This window comes from Populus alba, chromosome 1, assembly GCF_005239225.2.
Source record: "Populus alba chromosome 1, ASM523922v2, whole genome shotgun sequence".
Lineage (NCBI taxonomy): Eukaryota > Viridiplantae > Streptophyta > Magnoliopsida > Malpighiales > Salicaceae > Populus > Populus alba.
In genome coordinates this window covers 27696468-27720983 of record NC_133284.1, presented here as the reverse complement: position 1 = coordinate 27720983, position 24516 = coordinate 27696468, and the positions used below count along the sequence as shown (strand labels likewise).

At 33.0% G+C, this 24516-nt stretch overlaps 1 protein-coding gene, 1 non-coding gene and 1 pseudogene across 2 annotated transcripts; 1 reads left to right on the top strand and 2 right to left on the bottom strand.

Annotated features, from left to right (window-relative positions):
* Positions 1-1775: 1775 nt before the first annotated feature.
* LOC118045631 (uncharacterized) lies at positions 1776-3176 on the top strand. Its single transcript, XR_012171159.1, has 2 exons — positions 1776-2674; positions 2896-3176. It is a non-coding gene; the product is annotated as an uncharacterized protein (transcript).
* A 7225-nt stretch (positions 3177-10401) lies between these two features.
* On the bottom strand, positions 10402-14554 carry LOC118045699 (GTP 3',8-cyclase, mitochondrial-like; annotated as a pseudogene).
* A 7659-nt stretch (positions 14555-22213) lies between these two features.
* On the bottom strand, positions 22214-23737 carry LOC118045630 (F-box/kelch-repeat protein SKIP25). Its single transcript, XM_035054319.2, has one exon. It carries the CDS (start codon positions 23664-23666, stop codon positions 22470-22472), a length of 1197 nt encoding a protein of 398 aa, XP_034910210.1. The 5' UTR covers positions 23667-23737; the 3' UTR covers positions 22214-22469.
* Positions 23738-24516: the final 779 nt, after the last annotated feature.

Here is a 24516-nt window from a genome sequence, read left to right as displayed (position 1 = left end):
AAATATAGTTTTTAAAAAAATAATTTAAGAAAATTGAAAGTTAGAAGAGAGGACGAGTGACAAGAAATGTGGTTGATGCGTGAATAATAATTAGATAAAATTAATTGATTAATATCAAATATATAACTATATCTTAATTTAAAATAGTAGGGTAATCTATCCGAAGAATAACTTGCTCAAGTATTGGTATATAAATGGGTAATCGACAAGGTAGTGGAAATTAATAACATTTTAATTTTCTACTTAATTATAGTTTGAAGTTAATCCTTCCAAATTAGAAAAGAACACTCGAACTGCTCTTTGAATAGTACCAAGCAGCTTGGATGACGGGAGATCGATTTGGCTGGTTCAGAATTTTTCTTTCTACTCATTGCTTAGTCAAATCGATGTGTTGGCAGCATTTTTGCAGCTCTGTCATCCCCATCATCGTGACTACAAAACTTTGGCAATAACCTTGTTGAAACACACATTTAATTAATTAATTTTATCGTATTGTTCATGTGTCAACGCTTTTTTTTTTATTACTTGTTTCTTCTTGAAATTAAACTGTCAGTTTTTTCTTAAAACGAAAACAAAAACAGGGTAGCAACGAGTTTTATAACTGAAGTATATATATCAATTGAGAAATCCCTCTAATACATATATAAGAGAGATAAATTCACGCATGAAGCGTAAGAACATAGAGAGGTGTACATGCAGAGCTTGTTTTTGGTCGGAATAAACCCCAGTTTCTTGACCCGAAAGGAATTATAATGATGCCATGGCGATATAACTACATAATCCTAAGGGGATGGATTCCTAAGCCCGATCCATAGAGGTGATAGAAGAGACAATTATGAGGAAAAGTAGAAAGGATCATGAATTTCCTGTGGCAAATCTTGGTGTCAGCCATGGTATGATCTCTGCAGGATCATGACTCTATGAGCATGTGGGTTTCTCATGCACGAGTCTTGTGTGTGTCGTCGTCTCCGATTTGATTCTCAGTACACAGCAGAGACTTTTGCAATATTTGTAAGGTCTCTGCACTGCCACCTTCACGTGCACATCCACGAGCACACATCAAGCGGTTACTCTCTCTCAGGACCTCACCTCACCAGCCTTGCTAGCACCTTCCCTAATTTGACAATTTTCTTACACGCTTATTGTTCTTGTTAGATATCCCAGTCAATTTGTAGTATCAACCATGGTTACTGAACTTGATCCGGGTTCTACCCGACATAAGGTCTGGTCAAGGATTAAGTGTGTTGGTCAAGGTTAAGTATTTAAAAAAAAAAAACTATATCATTGGGTTTTTCACTTGGTTTTTTACTAGGTATTTTCCGGTTTGCAAGTTCACCCATTAAGTCGACCAAGTTAATTTTGATTTGAAAATTTTTTGCATTGGCCAAAAAAATAAGATAATTTGATCTTAAGTTAATCTATCAAGTTAAATCAGGTTTGACATCAATATTTAAAACAATTGTTTTCTCAATTAAATTATATATCATATTGATTTAATATATTCAAGGAGCTGGTTTTAAAATTTAAAATCACAAATCAGAGAAAAAAATATACTTTACTATAAAGTGGTCTGTCTCTTAAGGTTTTTTTATAGTGTTGTTAATTTTAATTGATCGATAATCAAAAAATTAGAAAATTAAATCATTAAATTTGTTTGAACCGATCCTTCCTTCGACATTCTGTGTTTCTCTTGTCACTAAGAGTTCGAATGTCAAGAGAGGGTTATTGCTTTTATGAAGAAAAAAAAAAAGTTCTGGCAAGGTAATAGCGTCTTATAATGAACCCCCAAAAATTCTGTGGGCTGTAATATGATGGGAATTGAGATAATTAATGTATTATATAGTACATGGACTAGTATATACGTATTTTGTACATGGCTAGCTGCAGGAAGGCGAAGGCAAAGGCAAATCAATGCCAGTTGCTGGATGGTTTATTTCATTGACCCTTGTAATTCTATATTTGTGATTCTATGAATATCCAAAAAGACGACAGCCTTATCGACCATTAATTAATTACCAAAAATCCTTTTTTTTTTTTAATCAAGTCAATTGCCCGGCCTCTCTTCTATTTAAGCCTCCGTTTATTCCCTGCAAAAAACAACGGACACGTTAATTTCATCTGAACCTAGCTAGCTAGCTGTATGCTACAAGCCCCCTTCTCTCTTCTCCTAGCCTTCTTTCTTGCTTTATTAATTGTAACTTCGTAGTGTGTGTGTGAAGCCATGGAAGGCATAGTAAGGCCACGCTCATGTAACCCTAGTTCATCAGCTTCTTCCAAGCTAGGCATGCACAGAGAGTCACATGTAATATCACAGTTGATCGAGCCCAAAGTTCGCATAATTCACGTATTTGCACCAAAAGTTATAAAGACCGATGTTGCAAATTTTAGAGAGCTTGTTCAAAGACTCACTGGTCAACCTTGTGGAAGTGAAGGCATGATCAAGAAGAAAGCAAGAAGCAGTGCTCTAGGCAAGAGAAAGAAGACCGGTTCCTCAATATGCGAGTCAAGCAAGAAAGCGATGCAGCAGCTGCCAGATCTAGGATTGCCTAGTTTGATGAGAGGAGAGAAACTCAGGGTGGAGGTGGAAGCAAATGAAACGTTGGGGGCTCAGAATTGTTCGAGTAACTTTAATCTCCTTGATGGGTTTGGAGATTTGAAAGGTTTTGTACCTGATGTGAGTAACAACTTTTCTTTGACAACACCTAATTCACAATCTTCTCATGAAATGGATGGTTATGAAGACACGCACCTTTCTTGGCAAAAAGGTGGATTAGTTTAGTTTGAGGGCATGGGCGCCGGTTTTATTTTGTGTTTCTTTGTTCCGTCAGTCAATGACTCTCTCTTGCCAGAAAAGTTGAGATGAAATTAGATATTGTTTCTTTGATGGGTTTGCAGGTATGGATGGCGCCTGATTGATTTCGTCATAGTATGGGGCTTGCTTGGACTTCCTCGATCTTCTTACATGGTTTCTCCAGGTTTCTGTTTCATGGGGTTTGCTTAGCGAAACAGCTCTATGGAGGATTGACTTCAAGAACTGGGTTCATTGGGGGTTTCTTTTCTTCTTCTTCTTCTTCTTCTTCTTCTGGTTTATATGCCTTTGCATTGTTGACTTTATGATCTGATCTCGACCATGTACGCATTGAAACGTATATATATATTGCTGATCTTTTATATTCCATGCATTGCACTGAGAAACTGGACTTAATTAATTGGAATTGCATGCTTGCTTTGTCATTTTTGCTGATGACTATTCTCCATTAATTTTTTCATTTTTTCCTTGAGTTTGAAAAACTGGGAAGGCTTTGAGGCGATAGCTACAACCCTGGTTTTTAGTTGTTTCTTCCTAGACATGGAATCACATGCTTGCTTTGGCATTTTTGCCTAAGATTTTGCTTTCAGTTTGATGTGAAGTGGAGAGGCGTTCAGGGAGGCTCCCTAAAACCCTATCCTCTCTTCTCCTCCTCCTTGTTTTTCTGTATTATCATATGAATTAAAATGTTCACTGTTGGATAACCGAGAGTTCATTCTATAATGTTGGGTAATCATGGTTGGCCTTGCTGATAAGACAACAATATTCATATTACAAATCAAGATTCATCTGGTGTCATTTCGCATATTGCTTAAGCTTGTTTATCAACGGAGTTCTATCCATTCTTGCTCGAAATATAAATCTTGAACCATTCGATCAATTTTACAGTGAAAAATAAACGCAGGCACCAAGAATTCCGTTGAAAGAGCATATCCAGTAACTTTCAATTTTAATCCTTTTGAGTTTTACAAACTCGAGAGGAGAAAATCCAAAGTTTCAGACAAGACACAAAGTCAACACCTGCCTCTGTCAACTTCCTCAACAAATAAATCTTGAAAGCAGCAGCTAATTGAACACCTTCCATGTTTCTTCAATAAAATATCTAGCCGCCCCAAATTGCAAGATATATTACGGTGATGTGTGCTTCTTTGTGAAATCTTATACTACACTCAATATGATTAACTTCCGTTTGTCTTATACTATTATCACACATGGACAATCATAGACCAGAAAATTCAGAAGAAATGTCTATTTAGTCTGACAAGCTCATAATCTAATTAGCTCGTTATGTTGTTTCTCTTTCGTGTTTGTTTAGAAATGGCATCATGCTGTTTTTTACTGACTTTCATTGATCCGGATTGTATTAAAATAACCAAAGAAAACAATGTGAAAAGAAGAACATTAGAAGGAAACTGCTCCAAGCTATGCTGAGAACAATGATCCCATAGCGTCCATTGACTTGAGATTTTGATGAGAAGATGGGAAACTGGAGATCCCTACAATATTTGACCAGCAATAATGCCATATCTTTCAGGATGCTAGATTATCATCCTTTACACACATATAATTCACATTACACTCTGAGGAGGTCCGGTTGTTTGTTCATACAACTGCAAAGAAGCAGGTAAATTAGAAGAAGAAAAAAATGATGACGTTGATAATGTTAAAGCAATCCAAATTAACACAAAAAAAATACAAACTTAAGAGGAAAGGAGGTTAGGGTTTTCATTGATAATTTTATTATGAAGTTATTGTTTTAATCTAAATATAAAGTGATTAGACTAAACTAAAAATACTACTCTATCCTTAACAAATAAAACAAAATAAATATATTTCTTAATATTTCCCCTCAAACTCATGATACGGCAGCTACAAGTATTGAGAGTTTGCCAACTAGAAAACAACAATGAGAAATGAAATGTGAATTGGTAAAGAAATCTACAATCTGCAAATAAGAAGAATTCAAAAGGCAAAGTAATGGTGTCATGCTTAAAATAATGACGAGTAAGATGACAATCGATCTCAATATGTTTAGTTCGTTTATGAAAAAACCAAATTGTGAGCAATCTGAATAAAACTCTAGTTGTCACAATATATAGGAGCAGGATGAGAAAGGAAAACTCTTATATCCATAAGTAACCAATGTAACCAAACAATCTCTTTGATAGTAGATGTCATAGCACGATATTCTGCTTCAGTTGAAAATTAAGAAACAATATATTGTTTCTTGCTCTTTCAAGAAATGAGAGAATCACCTAAAAAGATATAGAAACCGGGAACAAACTTGTAATATGTGGGATCACTATCATGATCAGCATCAGAGTATGTATGCAGCTACAAGGAAGAGGTGGATAGAAGTAAAAGACTCTGAAAGACTGTACTCTGAAGATATCGTAAAATACAAAGAACAGTTGCCTAGTGAACAGTAGTAGAAGAAACAACAAACTAACTAATAATATAAACAACATATGCAATATCTACACGAGTAATAATGAGATATATTAAGCTCTCAATAATAGTACAGTATAAATTAGGATTTGTCAAAGGTAAATCATCAGAAGAAGAATACATTGTGTTAACCTCAATGGGAGTATCTACAGTCTTGTTATCAGTAAGTCTAGGCCGCTCAAGAATATCTGCAACATATTTGATTGAGAAAAAAGATAAACTATAGGTGAGTAAGTTACCTCAATACCTAGGAAATATCAAAGATAACACAAATCTTTCATTTCAAACTGTCTAACCAACTTTATCTTCAAAATTGAAATATCATCAATATCACACTAGTAATAATCATGTCATCAACATAGAAAGATAGAATGATAAGACATACATCTGTGCACTTAATAAAAAAACAGAATCATGACTACTAGAAATAAAGCTAAAAGAAGAGATCACAACAAAGAAGTTCTCAAACCAAGTACGAGGTGCTTGTTTGAGACCATATAACACTTTCTTGAGCTTATAAACATACCCAAAGTCATGTGAAACACAAGGAATGGGCATCATATAAACTTCCTCTATTCAAGAAGGCATTTTTAACATCAAGATAAGAGATATACCACTGACAAACCAAAGCTATGGCAATAAAAGTATGAATAGTAATTATTTTTTCAACAAGGGCAAATATCTCCTCATAATCCATATCATACTGTTGAGAGTATCATTTTGCAACCAACCTAGGTTTGTATCACTCAATAGATCTATCAGAATTAGTCTTGATCTTATACATCCAATAACAACCAACAACACTCTTACCAAGAGGTAGAGAAACCAAATCCCAAGTATTTATCATATGCAAAATAGAAAGTTCCTCATCCATAGCTTGCTGCCAAAAAGGATAAAAAATAATTACCTCTTTATAGAAAGAGGGCTCAAAGAGACAATGAATAAAAGCTAAAAAGAAAGTATATGATGAAGAATAACAAAGCAAAATCTGGTAGCTTCGTGGACTTACAAATATATGTGGATTGACGTAAAAGTGGATCCACAATCTTAGATGAAGCTTGAGGGGTTGTAGATGAGAATATAGCTTCAGGTGTGCTGGAGAGTAAAGTGTCAATACTTGCAAAATTATAAGTACAAATTGATCAAACATGGATAGAGGTATCTGAAGTACTAGGAACTTGAGATGATAAACTATCAAAATCCTAAAAAAAAGATATATACAAATAAGAACAAATCTAGTCAAGATATGAGTAATGGATGGAATAGAAAAGAAAAGTATATGTTTAAAAAAGAAAACATGATAAGTCACATAAAGTTTCTGAATTATTGAATCAAAACAACGATACCTCTTTTCACCTTCACTATAACCAAGAAAACACAAATATCTTATCAAGAGAACAACTTACTACATTCTACATGAGGACAAAGAACGAAACAAATACAATCAAAAACTCTAAAGATGGAGGTATACTAATATAACTTTTTAAAATAAAAAAAAAGCCTAAAATATAAGAAGATGAGATTGTATTAATCAAACTTGTAGTAGTATGGACAACTTCTTCCCAAAACTCACGAGGAACAGAAGCAGATAACAAGAGAGAACAAGCAGTTTCCACAATATGCCTATGTTTTCTTTTAGCAACTCTATTTTGCTCATGAGTATCTATACATGAAGTTTGGTGAATGATTTCATCTAAGGCAAGCAAATCACAAAATTTATAAGAGATGTATTCCACACCCAAATCACGCCTAAAGCATTTGATAACAGTAAAATGTTGAGTTTTGACAAGAGCTTAAAATATTGTGTATATCTTAAAGAATTCAAAACGAGTAACTTTTATTAAATAAACCAACAACAATGAGTAGGATTATCAATAAAAGAAACATGATATCGAGACCCCTTTTTTATGGCAATAGGAAAAGGTTCTTATACAGCAGAATAAATCAAGTCAAATTGGAAAGAAGAAACATGAATACTTCAATTAAAAGGTAAAGCAAAAAAAATTGCCAGTTTATATCCACTACAACTAGAAATATCACAAGTTTGCAAATTTCTTAAAGCTTCTGTGGATGCCAAAAATCTTCAACAAGAATAAGAAACATGACTTAAACGAGAATGTCATAAATAAAAACTAGAAGATGAAGGACTCAAATGAAAATAAAACAAATCAACAGTAATAGTAACAGCAACAACTATAACTTTTAACTCATCCAAAATATATAGTCAATTCTCCATGCGGTATGTTCCAATCAACTTCTGACATTGCAGTACACAACAACAACAAAAATAGGGAAATGACTAAATAATCACCAGAATCACATAACTGACCAATAAAGGCGAGATTCAATTTGAGTTCCAGAATAAGATAAACATTAGAGAGAGACAAGTAAGGTGTGACAACAAAACCAACATTTGTTAAGGGTATGAGAGTGTCATCAGCAGTCATAACAAGAATAGAGGGCGAAGGGGACACATAAGTAAAAGATGAAGAATCTGGAGACATATAATATGAAGCACCAAAATCCAAGACCTATTCAAAATATGACATACCTGAGGAACTATAAGGTAACTGACTTACTGAAGAAGAAACATATATTTTTTATGGCTATAAGGAGAGAAACTTATAAAATTGCTCAGCTAAAGTACTAAGATCGATGACAAAGCCTGATGAAACTACTGCTACAGTGTTGTGGTGTGGTGGTTTAAAACTCTAAGGTGGTCTATGAGCATTGGATTATGACTAGTTGTCAATCTTCCAAACTTGTTTCTGTTGTCTCAACTTGGAACACTAAGTCTTTCAATGACCTTTATGCTTACAGAAACTACACTCATCGAAGACAGCCCTTGTGTAAGGCTTATTTGGATGATTAAAGAATGGCTTAGAAGATATTGCTAGTACATAAGGATTCAAAACAGAAAAAATTATCTTTTTAGAATAAGACTGAAGATGTATTTCTTCAACCAATAACTCACTGACAACAGAGTTGATAGAAGACAATAAAGAACAATATAGAATTGAATCTTTAAGTCTTTCAAAATTACTACGAAGTGCTGTTAAAAATTGTATCAATCGTTAATACTATTTACGATCAATACAGGCACTGCATACCTTTAATTCTTTCAATTATGTAAGAGTCAATCGATCCCAAAAATCTGTCATAGCATAATAAAACTCCTGAATACTCGTATTCTTCTGGTAAAGAGCTCGTACGTCATTCTCTAATTAATACTGTTTTGCAAAATTTAATTGCGTTGATAACCTTTGTAAATGATCTCAAACATTTTTAGTTGTCTTATACTTTACAAACTACATACTTATGGAATGCTTAACAGAATTGTTAATTCAAGTAATAATATTTGCATTATTTGCTTCTCATACATCTATCAAAGTACATTATTCTCCTCAGTATTCTTAGGTATCACAGAAGTTCCACTAACATATCTCACATCTTTTTACCCTTAAGAAAATTTTTCATTACATAACTCAAATACAAATTGTTATTTCCATCCAACCTCACACTAATAAACTAAAATGAATCATCTCTTTCAGTAGTCATAATCAACAAACAAAGAAAAACATAACACAAAAGCAGCGAAAAACAAAATACAAGATTGTAGAAACCAAACAGATATCGCAGAAGCTGAACAAATATTTTCTCAAAGTTATACGATTACTCTAAAACAAAATAAAAATATAGAAATAGAACGCAAATACCAAATTACAGAAAATGAATAGAAGATGAAATATCAAATTTGTAAAAACTGAATAAATACCATCTATCTCCGGGCTTTGCCCCAAACCCCAGCTCTAATGCCATGTTAAAACAATCCAAATTAACTCACGCAAAAAATATAAAAGTAAGAGAGAAGGAAGCTAGGGTTTTTATTAATCACTATATTCTAAATTTATTGTTTTAAATTAAATACAAAGATAATATATATAAGTTAAACTAAAAATATTATTCTATTCTGGACAAATAAAACATAATAAATATTTTTCTTAACAGATAAGACCTAACCGATTCACTAAAATCAATGGCTTATATCATGTGTATGATTAAATAACAAGGTCTTTCTGTTTTTTTCCTAAACGGTGGTCCAATATGATGTTTTATCCATAGTATTCTCTGTGTATGATTACATGATCAGTGTAAAATAATGCATGGCTTGCTCAATGAATCAGAGCCTCTACTTCATTTAAAGAAAAGCCGATCGTACAGGCAAGGCACAAACATGACAGAAAAAAACATTTGTCACCATGATTGTAAATGTAATCATTACAACATTCAGGTACAATGCCCAAAAGTTCTTCTGAGGTCTTGGATGAATTTTGATCACGCCTTGCCCACTGATTTCGAATTTTTGGGGGTGGTGATGGCTCATGGTTAGCCAGCAATGTGTTTTTCATCTCAATGCAATGACATCAACTAAATGAGTCGTTTCTGCTCCGCATCGCCTCACCAAACCTGAAAGGAATTGTTAATTGTGTTTCGAAAGTGAAACTCTATTTTAGCTTTAGAATGAGTGTTCATTGCGGACTTTTAGAAGGGCAATCAGCTGCTATGCTTTTCGCTGCATCTTCATAAGATAAAGTGGTCCTAAGCATAAAGAGAGGGTAAATAGAAACATAATTTATAAAGATTCGCTCTCATTTATGCACCTATGCTTCACTGCCTTAAGTAACTAAACTAACCAGAGAAAATGCTTCAACCATGGGTTTGTCCAGAGAGAAAACAGGGGTAACAGGTGATATCTTGATGAGTTGAGCGCAGGCTTGCAAGATTCACACATGCTGTATAAGAGTAGGTGGAAAAACTCGAGGGAAGTTTCAGATTTGTAACAACAACTCAAGTGAGCTGGCTAAGATTTTTGTAAAATTTCTCCAACTCGTTGAGTGGACACTGTCATGGTGAAATCCCGAGGGAAGCTTGAAGAGCAGACTAGGTACTTAGTTTTTCCCAAAACCACCAAATCTCTGTACTATATTAAGAGTGCACTGCAGAACCGCACTCTCATGCTTAGGATCTTACCTGTAAGTAGATTTTTAGTTGGAAGTATTTTGTCCGTGAGAGCACCAGTTCACCTCCCACGTAAGGTGTGAGCAAGCCTAATATTCTTCTAATTAAATAAACACCATAAGATATGTTAGTTTTTTGAGGTTGAAAGCAACTTTAAAAGAGAAAAAAATTCACCGACAATGGAGGAGTTGGACCGATCTGACTAAATAATGCAGGAAACATTTCCATCTGGATGAACACTAAACAGGAACAATCTATAGAAAATTCAACATTAGCATTCACAAAAGGGATCTGTGGACATGCCAGGCCTTAGCCACTTAATGTATCATTGGGCCATTGGCCTCTTCACCGTTTTTGCAATGTCAAACATCCCAGCATGTGAAGCTCTATTCTTCTTGATCTGAAGCAAACAAGATAAATTCAACGAGACAAGCAACAAAAGCTTAATAACAAAGCATATTTATTTTTAAACACAATACTGCAAAAATCTCTTGGTTTCTACATGAGTTAAGCTAGATTGGTAAACTTTTAATCATTTAATGAAAAAAGATGCATATTTTTCACTAGAATTAAGGCATGCATTGATTTAAGTATTGGTATTTTCATTTCAAATGAATTCTTTTAAAATTCATTCATACGAGACAAGTTGCTAAAAATTAATAAAAATTCATGTGCATTAGTCCCAAAACTAAAGCCCAGAATGGAGTAACACTGGACCAGGGAAGTAACTGCAATCGCAACTTAGGGCAGTGCAGGGAATTTTAATCCTAATGATGATCTACAACATCTATCTATATTAGAAAACGCTGACAAGACTACAAATTGCATACCGCTGCTCCAATTATTTCCCTCAGCTCACGTTCTTCAGCACCTCGACGAAGGGGATCTCCCAAGCTAACCTGAAAAGGACAAATAACCATTAGAAATCAAAACAAAATATTGTAATTTCTGAGCTTGTATGAACCCCAAGGATGCATGGAGTTTAAATCTTACAGGTTTTTCTTTCTTTCTTTCTCTTTTTTTTTTTTTTTTAACCATTTTGTTATGATAGCACAACTCTGATCTCATACAAAATGTTCTCTTGTTAAATGGTTTTGCCTGCATTTTATGTCAGTCAATGGGAACCAAGATGGACGGAGACAATTTTAGGTTGAGCCACATAATTATGAAACACGCGAAGAAAAAGTCTGCAATGAGATAACTCAATTTAACCAAATTCAATGTAAACGCTGCAAAAACCACAAGAAGAAAAGAAAGAGGATGCTGCCCGAGCAAGTGGGATAGAAGAACTAAGGCTTTCTGTTCGATGGTTAACAGAAAGAAAAAGAGAAGATCCTTAATACAAAGAATGTTACAAGCACTCCTACTCAATTGGCACCATGTTAGTCAACTTGCAGATAATATTGTGTACACTAGAGTAGAGTAGCAATATGTGCCGTGGTATGACAGTCATCTAAAAGTGAATGCTGTGATGGATCTGTGGCAACTGAAAGGAAGAAAAATAAATGTAAATATTTCTACATTAGATGACAATAGTTAAGTCATTTGGAATAATCTGCGACACAAAAATGAACTTGGAAGATTCAAATTAAGACAGGACAAGATTAAGGATGTAAGAACTGTGAAATAGGTTCTGAAGAAACATGGCATCCAGCATTTTAGCAGAAACAAAGATGATATCTGTAGCAAACCCCAAAAGCTGAATTGTAATCTACCTAATTGACTGAACTTGTACCTAAAAATCCCACATGCTCAGCTAAATATGGAAACTGCAAGAAAATGAAGCTTATAGTCTTTCTATCTGACACTGGCAAGTCAAACCAATAGACAGTCTGATAATAAATTTGTGTTATGTATTCCAAATTCAGTAAGTGTGTAAATCGGTTCTTATGCCCAGGAGTGCATGAGAAAAATAAAAAAGACAAGCATGACCATATTGAAAAGTTAATCAGGTTTGGCAGACGTAATAATAAGCACACACACCTGAAGATGAAGCAATAGCAATTATATGATCTGGTTCTATAACTTGAAGAAAAGAGAAGTTGAGCAATAAATCGCTATGGCATGGAAGAATGTGGTTCACCTCTGAAGGACCAAAGAGGCATACTTTAAAGTTTCCATCAGCTAAAAGTCGCAATCCATTGCAACCAGCACAGAAATGCTCAATCATTGAGGTGATAAAAGAAACCGTTCCAATATGCCCAGCCATCCTGAAGTTCTTGGCTGTATCAGCAGGGTGATCCTGCAGTCTCTTTAGGCCAGGAAACAGCTTCCCCTGTTCAGTTAAAAGGAGTTGCCAAAAGAATTGATAAGGGGAAACTATAAAATTTCCTCACAGACCTGTCAGAGTTCTACTTACCACTCTATCCAGCATTTCTGGGTAAGGAACACGTTTCTTGACATTCCAAACATTTTCATCAAAAGGCATGAACTCAATAAACCGAACATTAATTGGTTTGTCACGTGTCAACCCCACAAAATCACAAATCTCATCATCGTTAAACCCACGCATCACCACACAATTCACCTAATTTCAACCAACAAAGACAGGAAAAAAAAAAAAAAACTAGTTTAGTTTAGAGTCAGTGGAAGCCCTGATGGTAAATAAATAAATATGTGACTAATAGTGAACCTATCATTGCAGCAGTCAATAAAAGAATTGTACATGTTAAGATATTGAATATGAAGAGAGCATAATTAGGAGAGAAAGCAAAGACCAACAGAATTGCAAAGATGATATATACTTTTGCTGGATTGTACCCGCAGTCCACAGCAGTATTAATTGAATCCACAACTCTTTCATACCCTTTCCGCCTGGTCAAAAATTCAAATTTTGCCGGGACCAATGTGTCTAAGCTGATATTTACAGAAGTAAGCCCGCATTCTTTCAGCTTTGGAAGTTTTCTCGCAAGAGTGATTCCATTGGCTGCCATGGCCAATGGCTTTAGTCCTTTCAAGTTAGACAGCTGTAAGCATGTCTTCAATACCTTTTCTAATGGTTGGCTCACCACCAGTCAAACGAATTTTATCTACTCCAGAGCTTACAAAGAGATTTGCCAAATGAACAATCTCATTCTGCAATAGTAATTGAGGGCTAGGAGTGAGCTCCACACCCTCAGTTGGCATACAGTATCGACAATGTGGATTGCGACGATCTGTCAAGGAGATCCTCAAGTAAGTGTGCATCCTCCCAAATGAATCAATTAACATTTCAGAAGTAAGATTAGTGCTCTGTGGATCTTCTGACAACTTAGCACATGAAGTTGTATACGCCTTTGTCAAGGAACCATTAAGATGGCCGCTAAAAGAACCTTGACATTTGCTCTTTCTGGATGCAGAATAAGATCCAACCTCACAATCAACCTACAAGTGAATTCTGAACATCGTTACCATTTTAAACTTGCATGTTAACTAGAGTAGCAATCAAAATACTGAAAATCATCAAGCATGCTCAAGGTGTAAACACAACCAGGTGCAACAAGCACATAATTGATCAACATACCTTCTTGAGATGATAGAGATTAGTGTAAACACTTTCAGAGTTGTATTTGGGTATACATCAAATAATTGAACATCAAAAGGCTTGTGGAATAACCTAATGACTATGAAAAGTGATCAGATAACAGTAGTCGTATACTGTCATCAACCTTGACGTGAAGAAAGACCATCCTAAAGCCAAATCTCCCAAGGTTAACAATCATAAAAAAGACACTACGATGGAAGTTTGTTGAGAAAGAACAGTTTTTTTACTATAATTCCCCTTAGTAGTTACAGAGCAATGGTTTTTCCGCGTGTATTATGAACGAAAAAATTAGGAGACTGGCATTAATGGCGTAGCATGTCTAAAACATGATGAGAGAAAAATTGAAGATGTTCTGCTAGAACAAACAAAAGGAAAGATTAAAAATTTGAAAAAAAAATTCACGGGCTTCACTAAGTAGCATTGTGATCAAATGAAAACAACTTCAAATCATCTTATATGGTTCACTAAATGCAAGCAGCAGCGAGGAGCTAGTTTTGGACATTGCATCGAAGCATCAATTAGTCCCATCCCCATGAGAAAAGACATTATTACTAGCGGACACAACACTCTTTGCTTTCACAGATATTCTAAAAAAGCAAACACCCCAAAAAATGTGAACTAAACATAAATAGGATGCTACAAGTATGTCCAGTCACGCAGAATCTTAATGAAAAAGTAAGAGTGAAAAGAAAAGAAAAGGAATAGAAAATGGCTACATACCATGGAGGGACTGGAATTCTTCAAACCCAAGAGCAGCTTAAATCTACTCTTCGAGACGCTAGACACTTCAATTGCTTCTACGAGAGGTGATCTTTCGTCGACTCTTGGCTTGCTTGTCTAAGAAAGAAAATGCAATGGATCCAAGCTCAGTGAATGCTTTCGATCTGAGTACTTTAGCCAGTTCGTCATTCAACAGCACTGAGGGCTTTAGCCATTTATGTTTGTGTGTGTTTTTTTTTTAATTATTCAACGTAGGATAATTGTTACAGTTAAATATCTATTTATTTTGTTTTTATATCCAGACATCCACATGATTTTGATGAAGTTATTAGAATGGTTTTTGTATTTTAAAAGTTTTAAAATATAATAATTTTTTTTAATTTTTAATTATTTTTTTTAATATTTTATATTATTTTAATGTATTAATATCAAAAATAATTTTTAAAAAATAAAAAATTATTTTAATATATTTTCAAATAAAAAATCACTTTAAAAAATAATTATCTTAATATTTTCAAATTCCTAGAATTCATGTTTTTTTATTAATGTCGATGTCCTCATCAGTTTGCGCGTGCATCGATTAATTCTACGGCTCATGAAGTTAACGATCATGTAAGTCTCTAGTAGCTCTGAAATTTGTAAAACTCGAACTGATAATTTTTATAAAACAAATCTAAAACTTTATGAATAAATTACACTCTTCATAATTGAATTCTTATTTTTCAATGCCAGAATATTTGCCACTTAGAAGCTTTTTTATGGAGAGAAGTTTTAAAATTGGATTTCTACTATTTTACAATATACTTTTTTATATAAGTTATTTGAATTTAAAATTTATATAGTTACATTAATAACTTATATTTAATTTTATTAGATTAAACGAAGATGATAAAATTTAAAATCCTTATTACAATTTATTTTTTTATGCAAGAACCCATAATTGTTGTGATGTACATGGCCGAACCATCTGGTTTCGTTTTAATTGACTAGTCATCCAATGCACGATGCTTGACTTATTTATTTATTTATTTGTCTTTATCTGGAGTTTTCAATTCTGGGTATACACACGCCGCTGAGTGCTTTTCATGCAAAAGTGATTTTGACTGCTAAGGCCATGGGAACAAGAACAAGAAAAAAAAAATTATTGTCAATCTAGCAAGTCAAGAGTAAGCTCATTACCCCCATTCAAATGGTGATTTAATTAAAACAAATTCCATGTTGTCATAGTTTTAACATCTAGCTAACCTTAGTTTAAATGTTAAATAATAGGTTGTTAAAAGATTAAAACATAAAAATTAAAAATTAAAAAACAAAATGAAAAGATAATAACAAATTAAATAAACTCTGGTTAACTCATGAAATTAACTATCTAGATAATGAACACGATTATAATGAGTTAGGACAGATAAACTATGTCTTTCTTTTTTCTTCTTTTATTATCTTCCTTGTTGAGTCTTAATTGAGTCTTGCTTGACCTCAGGTTGAATTAAATTTAAAATTAAATTAAAAAATTGTAAAAGAATTAGATATGGAATTTAAAAAATAAATAAATATTAAAGAATAAAATTTAAAAAAAAATAGTTTAAATAAAGGGGGAAAAAAACAAGCAAAGTCAGGTTAATCTCCTAAAGCTGAGTTAATTTTCTAAACTCGCATCTCGTGAAATCATACAACCATACTCAACTAAAAAGCTTAATTCACAACTAATTAAATATTAAAAACTAAAATAAATAAATATCAATTTAAAAAATTTGTGCAAGTAAAATAAATAAAAAATCAAATCTAATAATTAATTAAGCTAAATGAGGATGAAATTATAAAAGAATTAATTTTAAAAATTATCTAAAATAAAACAAATAAAAATTAAATTTGATAAATTAAAAAAAAAATAAAATTAAAAAACAAATCTAACAATCAAAATTGTGACGTGGTGATGTCCAATGATACCAAGAAGCAAGTATAAAGAGCAAAGACCTTCTAATCAGAAGCTCAGTCCAATACCAGAACTAGTGTGATGATATCCAAACAAAAACACAGACACAATTGGAGCAAACCATGTCCATTATTCAAGATTTCCAACAGAGTCCAGGTTATGAACTCAGCAGGTCCGCCGGCTTTGATTGTCAAAGATAGATTCCAGCGGGTTCTAGATTGTTTTCAAGGACACATTATATGAATGAATTGGAACAAATGGTAATTAAGGTTCTGATTCCGTGTATAGAATTCATGTTTAAGAACTGAGAGGAAAAGAAAAGGGAACCGTTAAATCAACTGATGAAAATAATAGAGTCAAGTTCCATTTTGAAGAGTTCACTGCGAATACCATGAGAAGATGAACCAAAAACTAGCAATTATTATAATTATAATTAACTAAAACTTTAAAAGATGTGGGAAAAGTTACATTTTTTATTTTGTTTTTTGTTTTTTATCTTTCTTTTTCTCTTTTTTGGCTTTACATGTTTTTTTTCTTTTTTTCCCAAGATTATCTTCTTCTTTTTTGTTTTTTAAAATTATCTTTATCGATTTTTTTTATATTAAATTAGTTGAAAATTTAACTTTATAGTTTTTTTTAAAAAACAAATTATGGATTACTACAATGTTTCTCTACATGGCTTTTTTTCTTCTTTTTTTTATGAATTTTTTTTTTTCAAAATGATATTTATCAATTTTGCTTCGTAGTTTTTTCTTTAAAACAATATGAATTGTTACAATGTTTCCTCATATTATTTTTGTTTTGCTACAATGTTTTTTCATATTTGTTTTTCGAAATTATCTTTCTCGAAATTTTTTTTAATATTGAGCTGGATAAGAATTCAGCTTTAACTTTTCCCACTTGTTTTTTTTTTTTTTTTGCTTTTTTTTCCCAAAATTATCTTCTTCCTTTTTTTCATTTTTTTGTGTTTTTTTTTCAGAATTATTTATTTTATTTTATTTAATATGAAACTGATTGAAAATTTAGCTTTGTAGTTTTTTTTTCTTTAAAACACTATGAATTGCTATAATGTTTTCCCACATGGTTTTTTTTCTGTTTTTTTTCTAGAAATGTCTTTGTCAATTTTATTTTTTCTATATTGAGCTGGTTGAGAATGCAGCTTCGTAATTTTTTTCTTTAAGACACTATAGATTACTATAGTGTTCCACCACATGATTTTTTTTGTTATGATTTTTTTCAAAATTATCTTTATCGATTTTATTAGATTTCCTTATGAAACACTATAGATTGCTACAGTGTTTCCCAACATGTTTTTTTTTTCCTTTTGGTTTTTTTTGTTATGATTTTTTTCAAAATTTTCTTTGTTCATTTCATTTTTAAAATATTAATCTGGTTAATAATTTTCTTTTGTTTAACTAATACTTTTTCTTTTCGTTAATCTAATTTGGCGAGTTAACCTAGTTGATTTAGATTTTTTTTCTTTTTTTTTGTTAGCTTTTTTCTTTTGATTTCATCTTTTGATATTGTATGCAATCCACAATGAAAAGGTTGATGTCTTTATTTTTATTTTTTTTTGCTTTTTTTTCTTTTTTTTTATGTCTTTTACTGTGGACTGCATAGTGTAGTTCACAATGAAAAAGTCGATGCCTTCTTCTTCTTTTTTTATTAATTTTTTTTATTTTGTTTGTTGATATTAAAATTTTTTTTCTATTTAGTTATTAGACTTTCATGATACGAATCTCAGGTTTGACGGGTTAAACCAGTTAATTTATATTTTTTTTCTTTTTCTTCATTAGTTTTTTTCTTCTTATAATTTTTTTTTCTTTTATTTTTAATTAATATTTTTTTTAATTTAATTCATTAACATTAAATTTTTTTTCTATTTAGTTATCGGCTGATGCCTTTAGTTTTTTTATTATTATTATTTGTTGTCGTTTTTATGCCTTTGACTGTGGATTGCACAATGCAGTGCACGGTGAAAAAGCTGATGCCCTTTTTTTTTTGTTTTTTTTCCTTTTTCAATAATTTTTCTGTTTAATTTAGTTTTTTAATGTTTAATTTTTTTATTTAGTTATCAAACTTTCATGACACTTATTCCAAGTTTGACGGATTAACCTAGTTTGATATGTTAACCCAGTTAATTCTGAGTTAACCCGTCATTTTTTTTTTCTATTTAATTATCAAACTTTCACGACACGAATCCAAGGTTTGACAAATTAACCTGTTTTGAAGGGTTAACCCAGTTAATTTAGATTTCTTTTTTCTTCATTAGTTTTTTCTTCTTGTTGGTTTTTGTTTTTTATTTTGATCTTTTTAAATAATCTATTTAATTCTCGCACTTTTATGACATGACCTAATAGTCAAACCCGCATCCAAGACTATTAGGTATGGTATTGCAGTCAAACCCACTTAAACTTGGGTCATGCAAGTTTAATGTTATTATTAATATTATAAATATTACTCTTGGGTCAAGCATTGCAATCAAATCAAAAATTCTTGAGTATAGCTTTATAAAAAGACTTAATATTTTTAAATCTTAACTTTTTTTGATATGTTTTATGCAAAAAAAAACATTGACGCGCGGTATCGTACGGGTCATGTAACTAGTAAACACTAAAACAAAACAAAAAAAGTAGCATTAGGTTACATTTTGCACACATGGTCAAAAATAAACTTCTTCCTTCTAAAAGCGTGTCAAACCTTGGGATCTCACCTTGGTAGATGATTGGAAAGAAGCTTCAAGTTCAACCGCTTGCCAAACTGACTTGGGAGAGCAGGGCAGTCACAGGCGAGCTTAAGGTAAAAAAACCATTGTTTCACGCTAAACTAGTCGAAAGCTAAATCAGTGACACATGAAAAGCCAATATCATTGATGACAGAGACAAAATAAAAGTAAAAATTATAAGTATCTTAGGTTTGAAGGAGAGAATTGAAAAGAAAGAGGATGAGAGGTAACTATGCGAGTGATATCTATTTATTATATTTTTTTATGGATTGTATTTATGAACGACGACCACACTGTAAAAATGACCCTAAAAGTAGTAACTTGCCATGAAGGAATTAATGCATAAAAGGCTCGTGCTTTGACGGTCAATAGATAGCAGGAAGCTGTTCAGTGGACTGCAAAAAACCCTTGTCTTCCAGGGATGGAATGTTTCAGTTTCTGAAATTTAACTGAAAAATCTGAAATGGATCAAGATTTAAAATAAAATAAAAATTATTTTTATTTTATTTTGTTTTTTAAATTAATAAGAAATATTTTAATAATTTCAGACAAAACAAAATGAAATTGAGAAGAAAGACATGGACTGACGCGCATGTTATCCAGGATCTGTAAAGCTGAAGTAGTACGTGTCTTGTTTTTGTGGAAAGGTGAGGATGACCTACACAACCGGGGCTGCAGCGATTAATATTCAAAGCCAACTGGGGACCCCGCATAAAGGCATGCCTTGACTTCAGCAATCAAAACAAAGAGAAATCACAAGGTAGATATGAATCAGAAAAGTTGTAGTTGCTGGTGTGGGGGCGGTGGACGGAAAAGCTGTCGAGTGAGTGGTTATGAAAAATTGCCTTTTCTCCTTCTCAAGCATGCAATATTCTACTGCTGCATTCTCCCACCGTCGACTGCTACTGCCGGTCCCTCTGTCCCGTCCCCAGAGCTAGCTTTAAAAGTGCTTTACCTGCTATTATTCTCTTGTTCTAATGCTCTGTTCTTGTTCTAAAATTCAGATGCATCGATGATTTTTCCAGCGTATTTGATATTGTGGTTATGATTTTTAAAAAAATATTTTATAAAAAATATTTTTAGTTAAAATTAGTTTGAAAAAATAAATGTTTGATTAAAACTGTGATTGAAATTAAAATTAAATAAAAAGTAGTTTAATGTGTTTGGTTAATAATGTTTTTGAAATTAAGATTATAAAATAATTTTAAAAATATATATATTAATATTAATAGTTTTTAATTTAAATATTATAGATTTAACTATTGATATTACATCATGAAATAAATGATATTTTATATGAAATATTTTTTATTGTTCCATTAAACTATCTACAATTCCATCACGTATAAAATTGAGATTGCGATCAAATTCTGTAAATGCGGCATCATCAAGTGATCTCTGTCTAATTTATGTGATCATTAAATAATATTTAACACTAGTTTTTTGAATAAAACACAATTAAAAATAAAAAATATATATTTTCTTGGATCGCACCCGGTTCAATGCATTTTTAGCTTTGAACCGGACCGGTCCGACCGGATTAGTTTCACTATTCATAAAAGAAAATGGATGAACAGTAGAGCATGGCTCAACTGTTCATCCATTTTCCCATTACAAGAAGCAGCCGAGAGCTGCTTCTTGTAACATGTAGTTGCACCATAGTTAATGGTGGGATCCATCATTAAAAAATTATGGTGAGAATGTTATCAAACGGTAAAAGTTATAACTGCAGGTAAACTTTACCTGTAACTATAATACTAAACAGCCACTTAATTTTCATTAGGAACTTGACTCATATTATTATCAAATCTTAAGGGGGCACATAAATACATCTATTTACTACAAAAACAACAAGAGTATCGTTTGTTTAAAGACTCTAACTTCATTTTTTTTTTTTTTACGTTGGTATCCGGGCCAGCTTGCGCGCAGCACGACTAATCTCACGGCTCACTGAACATCCTGCAAACCCAGTGAGCATGTAAGGCACCACGGGGGTGACAGGCATGCACGATAAGGTTTGAACCCAAAATACAGAGAAAAAAAACAAGTTTATTCAACCGCTAGGCCAAGAACTTAAGTGCAACTTTCATTAGCCTAGAACTTGCTATATTAAGGCTGCTAGTTCAGCCTTAACACGGTATATGTCACAACTTTTTCATTATAACGGGGAAAATGTCTCCGTTAACATTTATGAACAGGTCGATCTTTGTCGAGCATGGTTTGAAATCACTTGTATGTACGTATGCGATCCAACAGTATAAATTCTAACCATTATTTTACTATAAATTGGGCAACAGTACTTGCAAATAAGCTTTTTTTTTCACTGAAAAAAAAAAAAAAGAGCATTCTAGCTGCATTAATTGTGAATATAAAATTAGAAAATGTTACTAAGAAAATTAATTCTACATATAAGAACTTCGATAAATAATAAAGATGAAATTAGAAAACTCTGATCAAGAAAACAAGTTCATAAACGCGCCAAAACTATAATCTACTTACAAACAATTATTATTTGACGTTGCTGTTATAATAAGGCCATCGTTAAAATCTTTGCTAAACATGTTCTTGCTATGTTTATCCTTCCAAGGATACATTTGTTTTGCAAAAACTTTTTTTTAAAAAAAATAAGTTATATCCGTTGTTTGATTAATATATCAAATAAAATGTTTTTTTTATAAAATATGTTTTTTAGATTAATGATAATAGAATAATAAAAGTTATTAATGTATTTTGTGATATAGGGATTGTAGTGGTGATAGTTATTAATAATTTTTTTCAAAAGTGATTTTGAAATTTAAGGGTGTTGAAGAATTATAGTAAAATAATAATAAAATTGGTTAATAGTGATTAAGATAATATGATGATAATGAATTGAAGTAATTACATAATAATATATTGTAAATCAATAGTATATGGAAAATATTTCTCTCTTCGTGAAGTTAAAGGGTACAAAAACTTCTTCTTTTTTGTTAACTTAGTTTTTAGCATTTCTTTTGCAATAAAAAATTTTAAAAAAATGTTTTTCTCAGAATATTTTTAACAGCGGTGGTTGAAGTGGGCAAGCAAATTGTACTCTGGGCAAACGAAACCTTGCTGGGATCAGCATCAGTACTGTATTGATCATAGAAACGACAAATTTGCACTTTCAATCAGAATAAACTGAGATTAAAAGAATGATAAAAAAATTGCAGTACAACAATGAGCAGAAAATTAGGCCAAGACGCAACATAAGATCACAGATCATATAAGATTTTTAAAAAATAAAAATAAAAACCATGGCAATACCAGGAAATCAAAAATCTGGCCGGCTCATCCTTGGCAAAATATGAATTGCCAAGGCTTCAAATCCCGGTGGCGTTTTCACCACCCATAGTTTCACCGGAAGCGCCGCCACATCTAGCACCACAATCTCAGTTCTACAGCCGCGAATAACACAAACTCTACCGCCACCAGCAGCAATCTTCTGTGCTCCAACAAGCCTTTCTGACTCCATCATATGCTCCCAATAATCCTCTTCTGGATCATACTTTCTAAGCACACCCCTGGCTTCATCCACCATAAACATAGTCTCTTCATCCATGGATGCCACGGGTCCTCTCCACCCTGCAAGCATACCCTCTGGCATGTTCTCCCATGCGTCTTTCTCAGTGTCATAAACAAGCCCTTCTTTAGGTGCATCTCCTTTCATGTTCACCATACAAAGTTTCCCTCTCCACCCCACTGCATCGATAGCATCCCTACAAAATCTCCCATCTTTTAGTTCTTTAACCTTTTCCCATTTCCATGTAATTGTTTTATTGGCGATGGTGGAGATCCCGACTTTCTCGCTTTGCAAATCCCACTTCTCTACTGACTTGGACACTTCCGTGTTGAACTGGGATCCGATCCCACTCGCCACATAGACCGTGTCCTTAGCTGAGCCTGCAGCACACCAGCGGCGAGGTGTGGTGAGTGGGGGGCCAAAGCCCCATACGCCTGAGAGTGGATTAAAAACAAGAGGGCGAGAGAGAGCTGGGGAAAAATTGTGAGAAGTAGCAGCAATAAGTATCAAGCGACCACAGGCAGAGATGGATTGGATAGGAAGGTCACGGGAGATGAAGCAAGGGTGGCGGAGAAGGAGATGCAGTGGTGGGTCTCGTGGTGGAGGAGGGAGAGAATCCCATTTAGATGAAATGGGGTCAAAGTTGAAGGATTGGATTGGATTGTTATTGGAAAGGCGGTGATTTATATTTGTTGATGATAAAACCGCGTAGAGAGATAGAAAAGGAGGACAAGAAAGGGAGTAGATTAGGCGACGCCATGAGTGGCAAACAGAGTAAAGTGTAGAAGGGTGGACAAGGGAGAGGCAAAGTTGGGCTACGTGGTCAGGAAGACCTGGTATGAGAGGCTGTTCTTGGTGGTTCTGGTGTTGGTCTGTGGTTAGCTTTCTACGTTTGGAGGGGTGTTTGGTGGCGGTGTCAGTGGTGAAAGTTTGGATGGAATTGGCCATGGATTGGAATGGAAGGGGAAAGAATTGTGCTCGAGGAAGAGCTTTAATGTTAGGCTTTTAAGTTTTTAGGGTTTTTTTTTTTAAATAAATTTGTCTTTTGGCTTTACTTTTCTTTAAAGAAAAGATAATGATTGCATTGTATTTTTGAATTGATTTAAAAAAAAAATATTTTTTTTTCTCATATTAATATGTTTTTTATATTTTCATATTATTTTGATTAGAAATGAACAAAAAAATTGAATAACTGATTAAACCAAGAAAACAAAAAAAATAACTGAAAAATCGAATTAACCAATTAGAAAATAAATAAAAAATTCTGGTTCGGTTCGGTTTTGATTTCGGTTTCTAAAATCTGAAATCGATTAAACTGAACCAAATCAAACTAGTTCAACCAAACTAGCATTTAAAAAAAAAAACAAGTATAAATAGTATGTTTTTTTAACCCTAAACCTAAATGCATTCTCACTTCTCAGTTGCCCCCCTCCCTGCTCTTTGTCTCTCATCTCTCAAATCTGTCTTCTTCTCTTCTATGCATTCTCAGTCCTGTGTCAATTTGGGTCTCTCCCTCTCCTCTAAAGGACTAGTAATGGATTCTTCTAGGTTTCTTGAATTTTTTTTATTCTTGTCCAATCTCTCTAAGTATTCCACTTCTTATTCAAGTTACTTGTATGAACTTTCTCATTTATTTTATAGGGAAAAATGTAAGTATGTCATTGGTGAGGTAGATATAACAACAATCCCAACAAAACATCTCTACGTAGCACCAAGTTTGGGAGGCACAAACCCTAAAGATGAGAAGCATGGGTTTTTGACTAAGATCTTGCAATGCCACTCCTGATCATAGGCTTGG

Excerpts from the sequence above, each read along its gene's own strand:
- LOC118045630 (XM_035054319.2), bottom strand. The coding sequence starts at position 23,666 with ATGGCCAATTCCATCCAAACTTTCACCACTGACACCGCCACCAAACAC.